This window comes from Martes martes (genome assembly GCF_963455335.1).
Source record: "Martes martes genome assembly, chromosome: 6".
Classification (NCBI taxonomy): Eukaryota; Metazoa; Chordata; class Mammalia; order Carnivora; family Mustelidae; genus Martes; species Martes martes.
The window spans coordinates 16,565,347-16,586,940 of NC_137893.1; the positions used below are offsets into that span (position 1 = coordinate 16,565,347).

Sequence of the window (21,594 nt, forward strand, 5' to 3'; positions counted from 1 at the left end):
TTGCTATCACCTGGCTGGCAGCAGGATGCCTGCCACTCTTTTTCTTCCAGCCCAACCTCCACCTCTGTCTTCCCTTCACAGATGCTCTTTCACTTTACCACAATTTCTCCATCACATTTTTTGGCTGGACCTGGACAACCATGGTGTGAGATTCAAGGCCAGGTCAATGGAAATGAGTTTCTTTATTATGCTCTGGAGCAAGCGGGTCACACCCACTGGTCCTTGTGGGATGAAGCTGAAGGACACAGGATTTTGGGACACACATATGGGACCTCTGGAAGACCTGGGGGAAGAGCTCAGAAAGAAACTGCTGGACATCAACGCAGAGTTTGTCACTAAGAGTGGTGAGTCTGAAGGTCCAGGGCAGAAGGAGAACATGTTGGCAGGGCTGGGGCGCTATGGTGTTCATGTAAAACTTAGAAGTGGGTCCCGCACACACGGCCTAGCAGCCGGGACATGCAATGGGGCCAGAGCAGGACGGGGAAGGCCGAAGGGGAGCCGAGGAGTGCCCAGCGAGTGGGGCAAAGGATTGGTCAAGACCAGAGGCTGACCTTTTTCCCCTGGTGGGGGCGGGGGCAGAATCTCTCACCATGCAGGGCAGCCTGATGTGTGAGCGTGGGACCGACGGACACACCAGAGGATCCTGGCAGTTTGCCTTCAATAGACAGTTAACCCACCTCTTTGACCCAGAGGACAGAAAGTGGACAGTGGTTCCTCCTGGAGGCCAACAGTTCAAAGGCACATTGGACAATGACGAAGAGCTGACCAAGCTCCTTGTGCGGACATCAAACGGAGACTGTAAGAGCTGGCTCCAGCAAGTTTGGGAGCACTGGGATGAAACCCGGGAGACCACAGGTAACTCAGAAGACTGGATGGAGTTCTTCTGAAATGACCTCGACATATCCCACAGTGTGTGTGTGTGTTTGTGTGTGTGTGTCTGAGAAGAGAGAGAAATTGATCCATCCATGGGAAATTCTTCTTGGCAGAATAATGGCTACAGGAATGTTCTAGAATTCTTCCTTTCCCTTCTCACCTACTGGAATCACGTCTTCCTGCATACACCTTTGTGTTCGGGTTTTTCTTACATTTCTTGCTGGCCCCAAACAGGGGAGCTTCAGTATGTTTCCAGAGATGACCTCATGTTCCTTTTTCTAAGAATTACTGGCTTTTTCATGTCACCTGGTGTATTACCAGAAATCCTTCAGTGCCACCTGGACTGTCAGCTCCTCAGAGGTGGTCGCTGTCATCATCCTTATCCTGCATCACCTCCTGTCTGTTACAGCAGGAGAGACTTCTTACATTGCAAACCCTGCTTCCCCTTTTAGCTGGAGGAGCCCCTAAGGGACAGGGCACATCCCCTCCTCCCTTTCCAACATCAAGACTGATCACAGCAGCTGCCACAAGGACAGTGATAGACACCGTCTGCCTGGTAGGTTGGATCTGCAGATGCTGAGGAAGCCTCCCCCAGTTTGGGGTCCCGACTGGGGCTCTTATCCTTGCATTTTCATTTCAGTGCCACCAGCCACGCGACAAGATCCAGCCCCAGGCAAGGCCACGCCCATCGGACCCTGCACCTGGATCTTTCCCCTGGTCCTCAGCTGTGCCGTCATAATGGGCATCCTTGTCAGAGATCATTAGATCGACAGGTAGTGAGAGCAGATTGAGAAGGAAGGGAGGGGCAGATGGCCTGGTGTGAGCACAGGGCACGGTGGATTCCCAGCGTCACCCCTGCCCAGTGCCTGAAGCTTCTCAGAGGGCAGTGGGACTAGATGAATGAGATCTCATATCATATGTTGGCAACAGCTTGGACAAGCTCAGCCCTGAGCTCTGATATGGCCTCACTCACTGATAAGGCCACTGGGAAAAGGGAGGGGCCCAGACCACTGCTTAAGGCCTGTTGGTGCTAAAGGGTTTGAGGGAAATCAGGCTGGCCCTGACCGCATTCTCTATTGGAGTCAATTTGGGCCCAGAGTGGGTAGTGTGGGGACAGCGGGGACACACAGCATGGGCTGTACTCCCCTTTGAGAGAGAGCAGCATGGCAGCTCCATGGGACATCTCAAGGAGAAGGGGACTCCATCTGGGCAGTTACAAGGACAGGGGGCCAGGGTTTCATCCCAGGTAGAGGGAGTGGGAAGGCCTCTGCAAACCAACTCAAAGGGCTGGACAGTAGTGCCGTGTTCCCCCAGAACTTGGCTTGGGTCTTCACATGTGAGGCAGCATGTGGGCAGTAGAGACCCTGCATGATGGAACTAGAAGGAGGCAGTTCTCCTTGCAACAGTGGGAACCCTGACTGAGGCTGGTGCCATCCCTGGCAGCCAGCTTCCTGCAGACCTCAGATCCTGAGCCCCTGAGCAGCCCCTGCTTTGAGCAGAGCTGACCTGGGGGATGGGCTAACTGAACTCCCCTGTGAGCTCCCAGCTAGTCTGACCAGGAATGGGAGAAGGATCATCAAACTAAGAGCTCTGTGTGCTGCTTGCAAGAGGCTAGGAGGGAAGGGAAAAGAAGGACCTTTGTCCACAGAGTTCCTAAGGTTAGAATTGTCAAGTGAAGGCCCCTGTCTTCTGTCAGATGCCCCTGCAGGTCCTTTAGGACCTGCCATGAGAGGGAGCATGGGATCCCAAGTCACGTGAGCACATTGGTTTTATTCACTTTGGTCCTGAGCCCAGACCATTGGTAACAGGGTCTGGGGCTGACTCTGTGATTTGGTTCAAGAGGCAGGAGGTTTGTAAAGGTGCCTGAGCCCAGGCCTGGGGACATGGCTGGGTGAATACTGGGCTCTGGGGTGGGGAGTGCTGGTGAAGGGCAGCCCCAGGACAGGGGACCCAGGATTTTCTCAGCCTCCAAGACAAACACCCGTTCTGTTCTTAGGCTGCCAAGTCCACCAAGAAGCCCCTCAGCACGGGGACCAGCGCAGCGACGCTGCCTCTGGGCCAGTTGCTTTTGGATGAGCTGCTGTTCATCATTAGACCAACAGCACTTCCAAGTTTACAAATCCAGAACCTCAGTCCGACCACCTGGTGTAGGACAGGGAACCTCCCATGTCCCTTCTTGATTTCGTGCATCTCCTGTTCAGCACTTTCCACTGGCATAGTCTATGCTGTTTTCTCCCGGTGCTAAGTGATGGAATTCTTGCACCAAAGTGTTTAAATACTTGAATGGGGAATCTCTACAAAGAGAACATTTTCCTTCTTGTCCTTTGGTTGTGCAATATCGGATTCTTCTCTGTAAGAGGACCATGTCCTTGCAGATAGTACCACCAAAAAGATATTTTTTGAAGCTCTAGAACCTCAGTGATTTTTTTCTATGTACTGAGAAACAGGCTCATTGACTTTTAAAGAGAATGACATATTGTGATTGTTTTCTTCAGTAAATTATGTCCAGGTATGTATATTTAAATGAATGTTATCTTTATTATATAATATACTTAATTTGAAATTTCAAAGATATTATTTATTTGAGAGTGAGAGAGAGAGAGAGCACAAGCTGGGGGAGGAACAAAGGGAGAGGGAAAAGCAGACTCCCCACAGAGCAGGAAGCTGGTTGTGGGACTCCATCCAAGGACCCTGGGATCATGACCTCACCTGAAGGCAGACACTTAACTGGCTGAGCCACACAAATGCCCCAGTATTTCTTTTATATCCCAAGAGAACTTATGGAATTTTGTTCTTCCTCCATTGTATGGGGTAAATAAAAGTGGTGATTCTGCTAGATCTGTTGTGGAGATAGAGAATTGAAAGATCGCTCAGAAATCCACTTTCCAACAGCCATCTGTCAGTCTCAGACATGATCCTGACAGGCCAGATACAAACAAATGTTCTGGAAATGAAGCAGTTGAGAATCTTTCTGAGTTTCTTGGATCCCCCACCACTGTCTCTCCTGTCATCCCTCCCCACTGACTCACCTCCTTCTGAGCACAGTGAGTCTTCACAACAGAAACAGATCTCCTTCTAACAGTTGATTTATTCCCTCATGAGCAAAGGACTGGTATCCAGAATATACAAAGAGCTCCTGCAAATAAATATGTGTATGTCTGGCTCTCCTAAAACCAGTGCAAATGCTTAGAGCAAGTGACAGACAATAAATCAGCCTCAGAAATCACTGAACACACCCCACGTTATCAAGATAACATGAAGAACAATGGGCTTGCTTTATACATGCATCAAACTGACAAGATTTTAAAAAGAGCTATAGCAAACGGTGGACAGGAAATGGAATAAGAGTTCTCTTGTGTGTTGGTAGGAGTTTAAATGGGATCATTCATTTGCCCTATAGTTCACCCTATCCAGACAGTGATTGGTGTGTTCATCCCACTGCATGGCAATCCCAGTGTTAATTCGAAGCCGGAAATACATGGGGACCAAAAAGCAATAGAGATGTAGGATTGTTTACTGTGGTGCTATGTGTCATAGCAAAAAATTAGCCATATGATCTCCAACTGAGGTACAATACATGCAATGTGTTAGGAGATTTCCGTTTCTCTCTACTTAAGACTAAATAATCTGAACATTTGTCAGTTAATGACACAAAAGTGAGCCAAAATACCAGATGAACAAAGCTTTCAAATATAGAGAACTTCTGGACAACATACTCTCCCAGTGGCCTCCCACACCTGAATCTCTTCACCTACATTTACAGATTAAGCCAATCTACCAACAAGGCAAATAAAAAACTAACCCTCATCTTCAGCACATCCAGGAAATGGAAATGCCAAAGTCTGTCAATCTTTTGGCCATATTGGACATTGCTGGAAAAACATGAAGCAGAGTCTAAGGACAAAGAGGCATTCAGGTACCATGAGACCTACTAGGAAATGATCCTGTGGTGATCCAGGTGAATGTCCTGGTGTGGGGGAAATATATCCTAAAATGTCGACATCAGGGGACATCACGAAAACTGGGAGGACATCAGTGTGACAGCTGACATACCAGCCAATAGGATCCAACAGTACATTAGAAGGATTTTTCACCATGACCAGGTGGTTGGTATTCTTGGGCTACAGGGGTGGTTCAACATCCACACACCAAGCAATGTGATACACTACTTTCATAAAATAAAGGACAAGATCCATACGATCCTCTCACTAGATGCAGAAAAAGCATTTCACAAGGTACAGCATCCTTTCTTGATGAAAACTCGTCAGAGTGTAGGGATAGAGAGAACATACCCCAATACTATAAAAGCCATATATGGAAATCCCACAGTGAATATCATTTTCATGTGCAAAAACTGAGAGCTTTTCCCCTAAGCTTGGGAACAAGGCAGGGATATCCACTCTGACCACTGTTGTTCAACATAGTACTAGAAGTCATAGCCTCAGCAATTGACAATGAAAAGAAATAAGAAGCCATCTGAATCGACAAAGAGAAAGTCAAACTCTTACTCTTCACAGACGACATGATACTCTATATGGAAAACCCAAAAGATTCCACCCCAAAATTGATAGCACTCATACAGGAATTCAGCAAACTGGCAGGATACAAAATCAAGGCATAGAAATCAGTTGTATTTCTATACACTAACAATGAGACAAAAGAAGCAGAAATTAAAAAGGTGATCCCGTTTATAGTTGCACGTAAAACCCTAAGATATGTAGGAATAAGCCTAATCAAAGAAGCAAACTACAGAACTATAGAAAACTATGGAACACTCATGAGAGAAACTGAGCAAGATTCAAAGAGTTGGAAAAATGTTCCATGCTCATGGATTGCAAGAACAAATATTGTTAAGTGTCTGCACTATCCAGAGCAATTTACACATTCAGTGCAGTCCCTATGACAATACTATCACCTGTTTTCACACAGCTGGAACAAGTAATCCTAAAATTTGTGTGGAACCAGGAAAGACTCCAAATAGCCAAAGCAATGTTGGCAAAGAAAATCAAAGCTGGTTGCATCACAATTCTGGACTTTAGGCTCTATTACAAAGCTATAATCCTCAACACAGTATGGCACTGGCACAAAAACAGACACATAGATCAATGGAACAGAATAGATAGCCCAGAAATGAACCCTTGACTCTATGGTCAACTAATCCTTGACAAAGCAGGAAAGAATGTCCAATGGAAAAAAAAGGCAGTCTCTTCAACAAATGGTGTTGGGAATATTGGACAGCCATGTGCAGAAGAATGAAAGTGGACCATTTTCTATTTTTTTAAAGATTTTATTTATTTATTTGACAGAGAGAGATCACAAGTAGGCAGAGAGGCAGGCAAAGAGAAAGGAAGAAGCAGGCTTCCTGTTGAGCAGAGTGCCCGATGCGGGGCTCAATCCCAGGACCCTGAGATCCTGACCTGAGGGGAAGGCAGAGGCTTAACTACTGAGCCAGCCAGGTGCCCCAAAACTACCATTTTCTAACACCCTACACAAAAACAGCCTCAAAATGGATGAATGACCTAAATGTGAGACAGGAATCCATCAAAATCCTAGAGAACACAGACAGCAAGCTCTATGAGCCTTCCTGCAACAACATCTTATAAGACATGTCTCCAGAGGCAAGGGAATCAAAGGCAAATATGATCTACTGGGACTTCATCAAGATAAAAAGCTCTAGGTTTTGTTGTTATTGTTGTTTTAAAGATTGTATTTATTTATTTCAGAGAGAGAGCACAAGTAGGGGGAGGGACAGAGAGGGAGGGAAGAACATACTCCCCGTTGAGCAGGGAGCCCCATGCAGGCCTCGATCCCAGGACCCTCGGAATATTATCTGAGCAGAAGGCAGACACCTAACCAACTAAGCCACCCAGGCACCCCATAAAAAGCATTTGGATAGCAAAGGATCAGTCAACAAAACCAAAAGACCATTACAGAATGGGAGGAGATATTGTAAACGACAGATAAAGGGCCAGAGTCCAAAATCTATAAAGAACTTACCACCTCAACACCCAAGAACAACAATCTAATTAAGAAATGAGCAGAAGACATGAGCAGACATGCCTCCAAAGAAGACATCCAAATGGCCAACAGACACATGAAAAAATGCTCTACATCACTCAACTTCAGGGAAATACAAATCGAAACCACCTAGAGATACCACCTCACACCAGTCAGAATGGCTAAAATTAACAAGTCAGGAAAGGACAGATGTTGGTGACAATGTGGAGAAAGAGGAACCGTTCCTTTTACAGTTGGTGGGAATGCAAGCTGGTGCAGCCTCTCGGGAAAACAGTATGGAGGTTCCTCAAGAAGTTGAAAATAGAGCTACCCTATGACCCAGGAATTGCACTATTGGGGATTTACCCTGAAGATACAAATGTAGTGAACCGACGGGGCAACTGTACACCAGTGTTTATGACAACAGTGTCCACAATAGCCAAATTATGGAAAGAGCGCAAATGTCCATCGACAGATGAATGGATAATGAAGATGTGGTATAATATACTCAGCCATCAAAAAAATGGGATCTTGACATTTACAACAACAAGCACAGAACTAGAGGGTGTTCTGCTAAGCGAAGTAAGTCAGTCAGAGAAGACAAGTATCATACGGTCTTACTCATATGTGGAATTTAAGAAAGAAAACAGGATCATGGAAGAAGGGAGGGAGAAATAAAACAAGATGAAACCAGAGAGGGAGATAAACCATAAGAGACTCTTAATCACAGAAAACAAACTGAGGGCTGCTGGAGGGGAGAGGGCCAGCTGGATGGACAAACTAGGTGGTGGACACTGTGGGGCGGCAGGAGGGCACGTGGTGTAGTCAGCACTGTGTGTTATGTGAAACATGAACCACTAGCCTTGACCTTGGAAGCTAGGAATACATTGTATGTCACTTAATTGAATTTAAATTTTAAAAAATAGGAAAAAGAAAACAATATTAGTGATTTCTTCTCAACAAGCAAAGTATTACTACAATTCACACAGTTTAGGTATATTCTTTAAATGCATTTTAAGCTATTTAAAATTATTCATTAAGCTTCTATACTAGAATTGTTAACCCTTGAAAACCTAAATTTGTTTAAAATTGAGAAGTAAATGGTAGTGTACTCTTATCCCAGCATTCCTAGCTGATTTGCAGATTTTTTAATTCTTTTCATGACTTTTAGAAACACGTGATTTCTCATAGTACATTTTCCAATTTGACACAGGACATGCTTACCAACAGACCCACATATCTTGAGTTCCTCTGTAAAAGGAAACCAAAAGTAGATAAATCTATGTTACATGAATAAATAAATAAATAAAATGTAGGCTAGAGCAGTTCATCCAGCTTCTGTTAGAGCCCTACACATATCGGGTCACACCTGATTCAGTCACCTGAATTCGGTTTCTCCAGGTGCTGTTGTTTACAATGTGGCTATTTAGTTCTCAAAGCCCAGAACTAACAGAAGTGTTTCCAGTGACTAATGGGGATGGGATACTTTATTATCTATCATACTTACAATAAGTCTAGCATTATGTGGATGATTTTATGCAATTTATACGATAGGAAGATGATGGTGAGTGAAAGTGATGTACTCTTGCTCCAACACTCACTTTGTCTCAGAGCTAAAGTGTGGTCACTGAAAAAAAAAAATCTCTTTTTTTTCCTCCTCTGCAAACCTGAAGGTAGCACTGCTTGGAAATAGGATTCTCTGTAGAATTTATGGGTTGCTAAGAGGTTCCATACTGGAGGAATAGCATTCCTCTGCTTTAACTTCCAGAGCCTGAGAACTTGCATTAAAAGTTGGCCACAGGCCCATATGCTTCTCCTACACTTGCAGAGATAAGGGACTTGAAGCTACGGGCCTTCAAAAAGAAGGGAGATTGCCTATAAATTATATCTCACCAAACTTGATTCTTACAAAAGAGGGGGTAAAAATGACCTAGGCCCAAAAAGAATCCAGTTTAACTTGTCACACCCATAGGCACCGGCGTGGGCCCCGCCCATCCGCGCCCCTCCCAGAGAGCCAGACGCAGGCGGTTCCAGTGGCCCCGGCACGATTCAGTCCGTCGCTGTCTCCACCTGGCAGCGTGGCTCAGCGAGTCGGCTCAGCCGGCAGCTCCGCCTTCGGCTGGGTCCTCGCCTGCTTCCTCTGCCTCTCCCGCCTCCGTCCGCGCGTGTTCTCTCGCCTCTGCCGCGAGTGTGAGAAGGGGAAGTTGGGCGACACTGAGCAGCCTCTCCCGGACAGAGGTCCAGTCCCTCTCGGCGGGAGACAGGCGCCCTCCCGCGCAGCCCCGGCCCGGCCGCAGCAAGCACGTTCGATTCCCGGCCCGCGGGTTCCTTCGGAAGCCACCCCGCGCCTCACCCGCAACTCCCCCGGCTCGGGGTCGCGATGGAGCCCACGGCCGCCACCAGGCTCCCGGGGCGCTCGCGGCTCCTGTTTCTGTTTCTCCTGCGGCTGCTGCGCGGGATCACGGCGGCGCCGTCCGGGTGGGTCGTGGGCGGGACGCGCGGCGGAGCAGAGACAGGTGAGTCCCGGGAACTTGGGAAACTTGCCCCCCCCCCCCGCCAAGTCGCGGCCGCCCGAGGGCTCCTTTCCCGCTCGGCGGAGTCCGCCGGGACTTTGTCGCCCTGTGGGACGGAAAAGAGGGGACCTGGGCGAGGGGACCACGGACTGCCAGGCTCTGGGCGCTGGAGTGGGGCCAGGTGTGGAGGGGGAGGGGGAGAGGCCACGGCATGGAGTCCGCTGTCGCCTCCGCCCCCGCCTGCCCCCCTCGGGGAGCGGGAGCCCAGCCCTGGAGCCCCGGCCTGCCTGCAGGACAGGGCGATCGCGCAGGGCCTGGACCCCGCACACCCCCGCGACTCTGGCACTGAAGCAACTTCTCCAAAAGTCACCACCGCCGCCCCTCCAGAGCTCCCCCTGGATATATTTTGCGGACCTTTTTCGGTTTTTCTGTTTGGGGAGTTTTTTGTTTGTTTTGCTTCTATTTTATATCATTCTGACTTATGCATTACTCTGAGCCTTGTGATCCCTTCCTCTAGTCTCTGCTCAGAAAATTCTTGATAACTAGTCAGTGCAACAGGGGACAGGCCTTTCTTCACTTTACCTGGAATCATCCTTGGAACCCATTAGCGCCATCTCCTGGGCCCTACCGAATCCTGCGACCCATGGTCTTGAACTCTCCCTTCCGGGACTTTGGCATCTATCCTCACTGCCCCAGCACCCTGCCCCAGATACTCAGGAGCAGCCCCCGCCCCCGCCCCTCATCTTCCTACAGGACTCTTGCCTCCGTCTTGAAAGTCCTGTGACATGCAGGCCTCCTCTGCTATGGCCAGGCTGGCCTGTGCCTGCACTGGGTAGAGTGACTGATGCAGCGTTTGGCCTGGTAGGTGTGGGTTCCCATCTGGGGATTTGTGGCTTCCCGCCAGGCAAAGGTATCCTGATCCTATCCCAAAAGGGGAAGGGCGCCAACCTCTACACTAGGGGGAGCCGCTGTGCAGGGACAGTCCTTGCTCTGTCTTGCACACATTCTATTGCTGTCACCTGGATGGCAGCGAGGTGCCTGCTGCTCTTTTTCTTCCAGCACCAAACTCCACCTGTGTTTTTCCTTCCCAGATGCTCTCTTGCTTTCCTACAATTTCTCCATCACATCCCAGGCCAGGCCCGGACAACCGTGGTGTGAGATTCAAGGCCACGTCAATGAAAATGAGTTTCTTTACTATGCCTGTGGGAGGAAGCCAGTCACACCCGTTGGTCCTTGGGGGATGAAGGTGAAGGACACAGCATTTTGGGACACACAAATGGAACCTCTGAAAGACCTGGGGGAAGAGCTCAGAAAGAAACTGCTGGACATCAACGCAGAGTTTGTCACCAAGAGTGGTGAGTCTGAAGGTCCAGGGCAGAAGGAGAACACGTTGGCAGGGCTGGGAGCTCTGGAGATCATGTAAAACTTCGAAGTGGGTCCCAGCAGCCAGGGCAGACAAGGAGGCCAGAGCAGGACCAGGAGGGCGGAAGGGGAGCCGAGGAGTGCGCAGTGGGTGGGGCAAAGGATTGGTCAAGACCAGAGGCTGACCTGTTTCCCCTGGCGGGGGCGGGGGCAGAGTCTCTCACCATGCAGGGCAGGCTCGTGTGTGAGTGTGGGGCTGACGGACACACCAGAGGATCCTGGCGGTTTGCCTTCAGTGAGCAGTTAACCCGCCTCTTTGACCCGGAGAACAGAAAGTGGATAGAGATTCCTCCTGGAGACCAACAGGTTAAGGACATGTTGGACGGTGACAGAGAGCTGACCGAGCTCCTCACAAAGATCGCAAACGGAGACTGCAAGAGATGGCTCCAGAAACTTCGGGAACATGGTAATGAGATGCAGGAGACCCCAGATAAGTAGAAGACTGGATGGAGTGCTGGTTCTCTTGAAAAGAGATTGGCCGACCCCACCATAGTGTGTGTGAGTGTGTGTGAGTGTGTGTGTGTATGTGTGTGTGTGTGTGTAATGATGCATACATGATGAACTGTTCTTAGGAGTACAAGGGCCACTAGTATGTTCTAGTATCCTTCCTTTCCTTTCTCACCTACAGGCATCTCTCCCTACGGCACATACCTTTAGTTCTCTCTCTGTGGATTTCTTCCTGGCCCCAACCTGAAGACATTCTGTTTCCAGAGATTTACTTCTTACTATTCCCTTTTCTGAGCCTCATTGTAGTTTTTCATCTCCCCTGGTCTCTTTCTCGAAACTCTTCAATGCAGGTGAAATGTCAGCTCCTGACAAGATGTCTCAGTCACCATCCATACATGTCCCCTCCTCTTCTGTCACAGCAGGAGTGACTGTCTATATGGGAAGCCTTGCTTCCCCCATTAGCTAATGATCTGCATGAACCACCCCCCCTTTCATCCCTGGGACCAGTCACAGTGGCTGCCACAAACATGGCAGAAGGAGGACATCTGGGCTTTAGGATTACGTGGGGCAGCAGCAGCTAAAGATTCATGCCCCCAGTTTGGAGCCCCTAATCAGGGCTCTCACTACTATGTTTCCATTTCAGGAGCACCAGCCACAACCCTGCCTGTAGCTCTGGTCAAAGGCACAGCCATCAGGCCGATCACTTCCATCCTCCTTGTGGTCCTCATGCACTCAATCCTCCTTGTTGTCCAAGGCATGGTCCTTTGAGTAACAGGTACTGTGGGCAGAGCTGAGTCAGAAGTGAGAGGCAGTTGGCCCAAGGTGAGCACAGAGAAAGGTGAATGGCCAGCCCTTCTCCTATTGCCTGAACCTTCTCCCCGGAACATGAGACCAGATGCGTTGGACTATATTAGCTTCTCCCAAGAAAGAGACTCATCAGGAGCTGTTGACGTAGAGGTTGAGGTAGATAATTATTACAAGGGATTGGCTCACGACTGGGGGTCTGTGAGCTGGAGAAACAGGGAAGCTGGTGGTGGTGTTCCAACGCAAACCCAAAGGCCTGAGAATCAGGGCATCTGTGGTGTAAGTCTAGGTCCTGGTCCAAAGAACCAAACACCAGGAGTGCTAATGACCAATGCTGAGGGCAGGAGAAGGATGGCCCAGCCAAACTGAGAGCAAAGTCACCTTTCCTCCACCGTATGCTCCATTCAGGCCCTCAAGGATTCAATGAGGACAGTCTCCTTTACTCAGTCTACTGATTCAAATGCTCATGTCTTCCAGAAACACTCTCTAGACAGACCCAGAAAGAATTTTTTCCCAGCTATTGGGGGGCGTCCTTTGGCCCATCAAGTTGACCTATAACAGGAGCCAGGACCAAGTTCTCACATGCTTGATAGCTGTTACCTGGGCAAGCTTAGCCTTGAGCTGATAGCGCCTCGCTAAGGCTGGTGGGAAAGCACAGGGCTCCCCCACCCCTGACCCCAAACTTTACATCCTGTTTTTGCTAAAGGGACTGAGCAAAATCAGGCCTGACTCAGACCAGCTTTTCACCGGGGGAGGGGCCCGAGGGAGGGTGGTGTGCAGACAGTAGGAGCACTGGACATGGGCCACACTCTGGCTTGGGCGAGAGCAGCAGGTGGCTGCACGTGATGTGTCCTAGGGATGGGGGACCTCTCCATGCTGCGCCCGGGAGAGGGGCCCGTGTCTGAACCAAAGAAGAGGGGTGAGTAGGCCGTTGCCCACCCAACCAAAGACTGGCTTGCAGGGCTCTGCTCCCACACAACTCAGCTTGGGTGGTGGCAACTAAGACAGAGGACCCATGGGAGAGACTCTCCAGGATGAGATTAGAAGGCCAGAGCTCCAGGGTCCCCTGGGATACCTGGCTCAGCCCTGGTGCTATCACCTGGCAGCTAGCCTCCTGTGGAGCCCAGAGCCCCAGCCAGCTGAACTGCCCCTGCCTTGAGCAGAGGTGCCTCAGAGTGGCTCGGGAGGGGGCAGTGAGCTGCTGTTAGAATGGGATGCTGTCACCTGACCAGACCAGGAAAGGCTGTGGCAGGGCAAGGACAGTCACACTAGACCTTGTGTTCAGCTACCAAGGAGGGAGAGGCTGAAGACAAGGGGAGATGGATCTTTGCCTGTAACCTTCCCCAAGGCTACAGGAACCAGGATCCAGGTCCCTTTCTGGGTAGGGCTCCCAGCCACTCTCTTAGGCCTTCTCACCTGGCCAGAGGGGGGCCAGGATCTGTGTCATGGGAACAGATGAATCATTGGTGGCTTTAGTCTTGAGCCTAGGTGTTGAGTAGTAGGGCCTGGATCTGACTGTTTTGTGGTAATGAGGGAAGACTTGGGTCAGGCTGCTGGACCCAGGGGTTGGGTGTTGCAGGGTGGAAGAGGGGGCTACTGTAGGGTGATACTCAACCCTCGGTATGAGCTGGGCTTTGAGCCAGGCAGTAACTGGGAAGGGAGAAGCCCAAGAACATTGACCCAAGATTTTCTCAGCCACTGGAACAAGCTCTTGTTTCTCTTTTAGAGGCTGAATTTGCTACAAGAAGGCCTGAGGATCTGCTGTCCTGCACCTGCTCTCCCTTCTGATGAGGGGCTTCTACCTGCTGTCCATGTCCACCAACGGGACCTTCAATCCATGTGGCAAAGGCAGAATCCTCCAATCCTCCAGGAGATTATGATTATGGTAGAGATGGAGTGTTTCCCTGCCTTCATTCTTGGTCATGATGATCCACCTCTACACATTTTCGTAACATGGATGCTCTCGTGCTAACTGTTGGGATTCCTGTACTTGGCCTTCTAACTGCCTGGACAAGAATTCTGAACAAAGAGAATATTTCCCAAGTTCTCCTTCAGTGTTGGAAATCAGACACTCGTCAATATCATGAGCTGCTCATTGCTGAAAGAATAATGTGTGAAAGTGGAGAATCTCAGGACTTCTTTCCTTTGACACTCACATCTATTGAATAGGACAAGATTGCATTTATGATAGTTTCCTTTAGTAATTTATCCTTTAAATGGGTATTTAAATAAAATATAAATAAAGTTTACATTATTTCAGAAGTTTACAGTATGTCGCAGTGGATATAAATGGCATTCGGTCTCTCTGAAACCACCTCTCAAGTAGTCACCTGTAAGTGTCAGACATGATCCTGACACTCTGGATGCAGAAAAAATTCTGGAAATGAAGCAATGAGATTCAGATTTCCCCGGACCGAACATCTCCAGTAGTGACTCTCATTTGATTTCTCCCCTCCGACTCATGTCCATCAAGGCACAGTGAGTCTTCAAGAAGGAAACAGATCTGCTTCTAAAAGTTGAGATGCCATTCAACAGACAAATGGATAAAGATGTGGTCCATATATATGTATATAAGGGTATATTACTCAGCTGTCAGAAAGGATGAATGCCCAACTTTTGCATCAACATGGAGAAGACTGGAGGAGATTATGCTGAATGAAATAAGTCAAGCAGAGAGAGTCAATTATCATATGGTTTCACTTACTTGTGGAGCATAAGGAATAACATGGAGAACATTAGGAGAAGGAAGGGGAAAATGAAGTGGGGGGGAATTGGAGGGGGAGATGAACCATGAGAGACTGTGGACTCTGACAAACTGAGAGTGTTAGAGGGGAGGAGGGTGGGGGATGAGTGAGCCCAATGGTGGGTATTAAGGAGGGCACGTATCACGTGGAGCACTGCGTGTTAAATGCATACAGTGAATCATGGAACACTACATCAAAAACTAATGATATGCTACATGGTGACTAACATAACTACAAAATAGTAATAATAAAAAAAAGTTTTATCATGGACAAAGGATCTGTATCCAGAATATATAAGGAGCTCCTACAAACACATTGGAAAAAGTCTGGTTCTCCAAAGCTGCAGTACATGGCAAATAAGCCTATGAAAAGATTGAAAATCTCACAAATAATCAAGAAAACTCTACTTTGAAGGACAATGGGAATGGAAAAAGGTGGTAAAAGGTACAAATTGCAGGTATGAACTCATAAATTCTGGGGATTAATGTGCAGCATAGTCACAATAGTTAATATTACTGAACTGTGTATTTGTTCTTTACCTTTTTTTGAAACACAAATATCTATTTCTTTAATATATTAAAAATTCAAATTCTATCCAGCCAAATTCAAATATTATATTATATTATATAACCAGCGCATATGAAAGGGGGGAAAAAGGCAGATTGGAAACTGAATCTTACCCAGAAAATTCAAGAGGAAACTTTTTATACATTCATATAATTCCAAGATTAACTAAGTCCTGCCAGAACTATTTCCTAAAACACACCATCTTGTATTATGACAAATCTTTAATGTCACATTGCTTAAAATTTTCATTAAACTTTTACTTATCAAATTTAGCCTAAAATTGGAAGCCAATTCCTCTCACATTTACATAATTCAGGTCAATTAGTGGCTTAATAAATATGGTATCTTGTTTACTGACTGGTATGAGAAAATCTGATTTTTTTATTGGAAGCCATTTTGGGGGCACCTGGGTGGCTCAGTCCAGTAAGTGTCTGCCTTCTGCTCAGGTGAGGATCCTGGGATGCTGAGAGGCAAGGCTCCCCTCGTGGCCTCTGCCTGCCTCGTGCTCAGTGCTCAGGGTCCAACCCCCACCCCCATCCTATCCTGCATCACCCCTACCCCATTTTTCTCTCTCTCCTTCTCTCTCTCAAATAAAAAATATGGAACAGTCATTGAGTCTCTCTGAGTTACTAGGTCCAGTAACACTGGTATAAAAGCCATGTGCTCCTGGGACAGGGCAAAGCCCAGGACCACCCACAGGCAGCAGCACGCTCAGCTCTCCCTCCAGGAGGCAGAAGACACAGTTCTCCTTGGGTGGTGGCAGGTAAGACAGAGGGTGCATGGGAGAGACTCTCCAGGATGAAATTCAAAAGCCAGAGCTCCAGGATCCCCTGGGATACCTGGCTCAGCCCTGGTGCTCCCAGAACTTGGCAACTAGCCTCCTGCGGAGCCCAGAGCCCCAGCCAGCTGAACTGCCCCTGCCTTGAGCAGAGGTGCCTCAGAGTGGCTCGGGAGGGGGCAGTGAGCTGCTGTTAGAATGGGATGCTGTCACCTGACCAGACCAGGAAAGGCTGTGGCAGGGCAAGGACAGTCACACTCAGACCTTGTGTTCAGCTACCAAGGTGAGGAGAGGCTGAAAACAAGGGAAGATGGATTTGTGTCTAAAAGCCTCCCCAAGGATCCAGAAACCAGGATCCAGGTCCCTCTCTTTGGGTAGGCCTCCCAGCTGCTCCTTTATGGCTTCTGATCCAAAGGGTGGATCAAGATCTAATTAAAGGGAACAGATGATTCATTCCTAGTTTTAGTCTGTTTTTTAAGATTTTATTTATTTATTTGACAGAGGCACGGCAAAAGAGGGAACCCAAGCAGGGGGAGTGGGAGAGGGAGAAGCAGACTTCCCACTTAGCAGAGAGCCTGATGAGATGCGGGGCTCAATCCTAGGACCCTGGGATCATGACCTGAGGAGAAGGCAGACGCTTAAGGACTGAGCTACCCAGACACCTCCCTGGTTTTCATCTTGAGCCCCACTTTTTGGTTTTTTATTTAATGTCCACTAAGTCATGAGTTCCCTTTGGCAGAGCTCCATCTCTAGGAAATCTCCGTGGCCTTTTGGAGGTTGTATTATCATAGAGATTCCAGAGGAATATTATGTGTGATTTTGCTAGACACACATGGATCTCTGTTAGTCAGAAATTATTTTTAGGTTATTTCGTGGCTTGGAGATTCCTGGATCGGTCAGGCAGAGTAAATTCTAAACTGAAAGCCAAGTAAGGATAGCATATAGTTATTAATTCTTAGGGGAGTCCTTTATTTGTTTATTTTCTTTTTTACACACAGGACCCAGGCCAAGACAGAGAAATGTGCCTACTCTGTCATTTTAAATTCCCTCTTTGTGCTCCTGAGCATATTTTTTTTCTAACCCACCTTTATCCTGAATCTCACCTATATGCCACCTCAGTTCCAGCTCCTCAACTTGATAAAGCCCATAGCCTAACCTCTGGTCCCTGAGTTGGAGTAAAATCTCAAACTCTTCTGTCCCTTCCCTACCCTTCCACCACCCTCTGGGAAAAACCACAGTGTCCACCCTTGGCCTACCACTCTGATTTTTAGTTCTTTTTTTCATGTTTGGCCCTTATAAATTTCTCCCTCGTGTAAACTCAGTTGTGCTTATTAAAAAGGATTTATATATTCCTCTCACTTTGGAGATGGAGAGCCAAAACTCTGAACCTAAAATGTCCTACCTCTCACTTAAAGATGGGTAAATTCATCCTGAATCTTAACCAATTAGGACACATAGGAATAGCAGCAATGAAGGCTTTTCATGTGGTCTTATCCAGGGTAAACTCCAAGAGAATAAAATCTAACCTGACCTATGTCAGTGGAGTGGGCTCTATTATAGCAACATAAAGATAAACATTAGATTTTTCTCTGTATTTCCCCCTTCCCTTCTCCCCACCTAAGCAAGTAGCTTTGGGGGCCCTTTCCCTCAGGGGACAGAGTAGAAAATGAAAAAGACCTCTTTCTTTTTTCCAAAATCCTAAGCTCTGAGAGAAAGGCCTAGGCAGTGTCTTTAAAAAAACATTAACAGATTCCCCCCATACCTAGAGGGAGCCCACAGGGATGGTAATGAGTCAAAGAATTCTTAGAAAAATGTTTATTATACACACCACCCCCTGAAACCTCTGCTTAGAATTCCTGTAATTCTGCCAGGGGTTTCTTCCCCTTTACCCTTCTTCCTCCTCTTCCCTCTCCTCCTCCTCTTTTTCCAGAGCATGTCCCTGACTACTCTTACTATGGCCCAGCCCTTTCGCTTTCTGACCAGTGGCAGCCCACAAATCCCACAAATGATTAGCCCTGGCTTTGTGGGAAAATGAGCATCAGTTACAGTAAACTTGGACTCAGCTGTGGAGTACCAGTGGCTGGTTTAATGTTTTCTAAGAAAGGAAGCAGAGAGGCTATTAAAATTGCAAAGATGAGGGGTCCCTGGGTGGCTGAGTCGGGAAGGCGTCTGACTCTTGATTTTGGGTGGGGTCATGATCTCAAGGTCATGAGATCAGGCTCCTTGTCAGGCTCCACACTGAGCATGGAGCCTGCTTAAGATTCTCTCTTCCCCCCTCCCCTCCCCCCCATCCCACTCACATTCTCTCTCTCTCTCTCTCTCTCTTAAAAAAAAAAAAAATTGCTAGATGAATCTTTTGGGCTCAGAATGGAGACCAAGAAGAATTCTCATAAAAAAGGAGGAAGGTAAGAGAGAATTCAAATAACATTGGATAAGAATGTTCTCCGAGCGGAAACCAAACAGAAAGCAAGCACACACCGTTGAGACAAGGTTTACTGTTACAAAGAGTTAATAAATATTTTGACAGTAAGTCGAATGGATGGCATTCTCTGACAAGAGCAATTTTTTAAGGTGTCCAATATTGTGGGAGAAAAAATAAAAGAAAATATAATACAAACACACAAAAAATCAGAAAAACTGAAAAATAAAATTATCTGATTCATTAAATACAGTTGTAATTAAATATTTAGCACATGCCTGCTAATAAAGCAAAATATCTTCATGAAAAACACATATTACTAGTTTTTTCATTTGATGTCCATACTCCTTTTTATTACAAATAAATATATATTCCTCTATTGATCACTTCCACCCATAACTGCACAAACCAGAGACGTAACTCTTATCATTCTTGCTGCTGTTCTTTGCTTGTTAGTTTGTAGGGAGGAGCAGGGACCTTACCCAGAATGCTTTGCAAAAAATAATTTGAAATCATTTTATTACTAACAGAAAATTTTCGGGGTTTTTTTGCTCAACTGTTGCTCTGCCACGTGGTATCTGCCACCTGGAGCTGAACAGTCGATTATGCAGTTTCTAGGCAGAAAAATGTTCGCATTGCAAGGAAATGTCTCAGCACCCAGTGGTAATTCTGATAATATGTATTTTCAGTCCTCATTTGAAGCCCTAAGGGTACAATTCTTCGGACCTTACATGTTTTCCTATGGTGACACTCTGCATGTAAATCCAAAATTCGTGATTTCTCCTCAGATACAAAGCATTCTTACAGTTCACACAGTTTAGGTATGCTTTTAAAATATAGTTTAAACTATTTAAAATTATTTATTAAGCTTCTCCATTAGAATTCTTTTTTTTAATTTTTTAATTTTTTAAATTACTTTTCAGTGTACTAGAATTCATTGTTTATGCACCACATCTAGTGCTCCATGCAATAAAATACCCACCACCAGGCTGGCCCAACTTCCCACCCCCTGCCCCTTTAAAACCCTCAGATTGTTTTTCGGAGTCCACAGTCTCTCATGGTTCATCTCCCCCTCCAATTTCCCTCAACTCCCTTCTCCTCTCCATCTCCCCACATCCTCTGAGTTATTTCTTATGCTCCATAAATAAGTAAAACCAAATGATAATTGACTCTCTCTGCTTGACTTATTTCACTCAGCATAATCTCCTCCAGTCCCATCCATGTTGATACAAATGTCGGGTATTCATCCTTTCTGATGGAGCCATAATACTCCATAGTGCATATGGACCACATCTTCCTTATTCATTCATCCATTGAAGAACATCTTGGTTCTTTCCACAGTCTGGCGACTGTGGCCATTGCTGCTATGAACATTGGGGTACAGATGGCCCTTCTTTCACCACATCTGTATCTTTGGGATAAATAGCCAGTAGTGCAATTGCAGGGTCATAGGGAAGCTCTATTTTTAATTTCTTGAGGAATCTCCACACTGTTTTCCAAAGTGGCTGCACCAACTTGCATTCCCACCTGCAGTGTAAAAGGGTTCCCCTTTCTCCACATCCTCTCCAACACTTGATGTTTGCCTTCTTGTTAATTTTGGCCATTCTAATTGGTGCAAGGTGGTATCTCAATGTAGTTTTAATTTGATTCTACCTGACGGCTAGTGATGATGAACATCCTTTCATGTGTCTGATAGCCATTTGTATGTCTTCATTGGAGAAGTATTCATGTCTTTTGCCCATTTTTTGACATGATTATCTGTTTTGTGTGTGTTGAGTTTCAGAAGTTCTTTATAGATCCTGGATATCAGCCTTTTGTCTGTACTGTTATTTGCAAATATCTTCTCCCATTCCATGGGTTGCCTCTTTGTTTTGTTGACTGTTTCCTTTGCTGTGCAGAAGCTTTTGATCTTGATGAAGTCCCAAAAGTTCATTTTCGCTTTTGTTTCCTTTGCCTTTGGAGACATATCTTGAAAGAAGTTGCTGTGGCTGATATCGAAGAGGTTACTGCCTATTGTCTCCTCTAGGATTCTGATGGATTCCTGTCTCACATTGCGGTCTTTTATCCATTTCGAGTTTATCTTTGTGTATGGTGTAGGAGAATGGTCGAGTTTCAATCTTCTACATATAGCTGTCCAATTTCCCCAGCACCATTTATTGAAGAGCCTGTCTTGTTTCCACTGGATATTTTTTCCTGCTTTGTTGAAGATTATTTGACCCTAGAGTTGAGGGTCCATATCTGGGCTCTCTACTCTGTTCCACTGGTCTATGTGTCTGTTTTTATGCCAGTACCATGCTGTCTTGGTGATCACAGCTTTGTAGTAAAGCTTGAAGTCAGGTAACATGATGCCACCAGTTTTATTTTTGTTTTTCAACATTTCCTTAGCAATTCGGGGTCTCTTCTGATTCCATACAAATTTTAGGATTATTTGCTCCAGCTCTTTGAAAAATACCAGTGGAATTTTGATCGGAATGGTACTAAAAGTATAGATTGCTCTAGGCAGTATAGACATTTTAACAATGTTTATTTTTCTGATCCAGGAGCATGGAATGGTCTTCCATCTTTTTGTGTCTTCTTCAATTTCTTTCATGAGTGTTCTGTAGTTCCTCGAGTACAGATCCTTTACCTCTTCGGTTAGGTGTATTCCCAGGTATTTTATGGTTCTTGGTGCTATAGTAAATGGAATTGATTCTCTAATTTCCCTTTCTGTATTTTCATTGTTAGTGTATAAGAAAGCCACTGATTCCTGTACATTGACTTTGTATCCTGCCACGTTACTGAATTGCTGTATGAGTTCTAGTAGTTTGGGGGTGGAGTCTTTTGGGCTTTCCATATAAAGTATCATGTCATCTGCGAAGAGAGAGAGTTTGACTTCTTCATTGCCGATTTGGATACCTTTGATTTCTCTTTGTTGTCTGATTGCTGCTGCTAGGACTTCTAATCCTATGTTGAACAAGAGTGGTGAGAGTGGGCATCCTTGTCGTGTTCCTGATCTCAATGGGAAGGCTGTGAGCATTTTCCCATTGAGGA

At 46.5% G+C, this 21,594-nt stretch overlaps 1 protein-coding gene across 1 annotated transcript; it reads left to right on the plus strand.

Annotated features, from left to right (window-relative positions):
• The first annotated feature begins 8,886 nt into the window (after positions 1 to 8,886).
• LOC308344678 (UL16-binding protein 2-like) lies at positions 8,887 to 15,976 on the plus strand. Its single transcript, XM_080806413.1, has 5 exons — positions 8,887 to 9,386; positions 10,475 to 10,738; positions 10,960 to 11,211; positions 11,896 to 12,027; positions 13,783 to 15,976. The coding sequence occupies exons 1-4, from the start codon at positions 9,251 to 9,253 to the stop codon at positions 12,018 to 12,020; spliced, it is 777 nt and encodes a 258-aa protein (XP_080662539.1). The 5' UTR covers positions 8,887 to 9,250; the 3' UTR covers positions 12,021 to 12,027; positions 13,783 to 15,976.
• Positions 15,977 to 21,594: the final 5,618 nt, after the last annotated feature.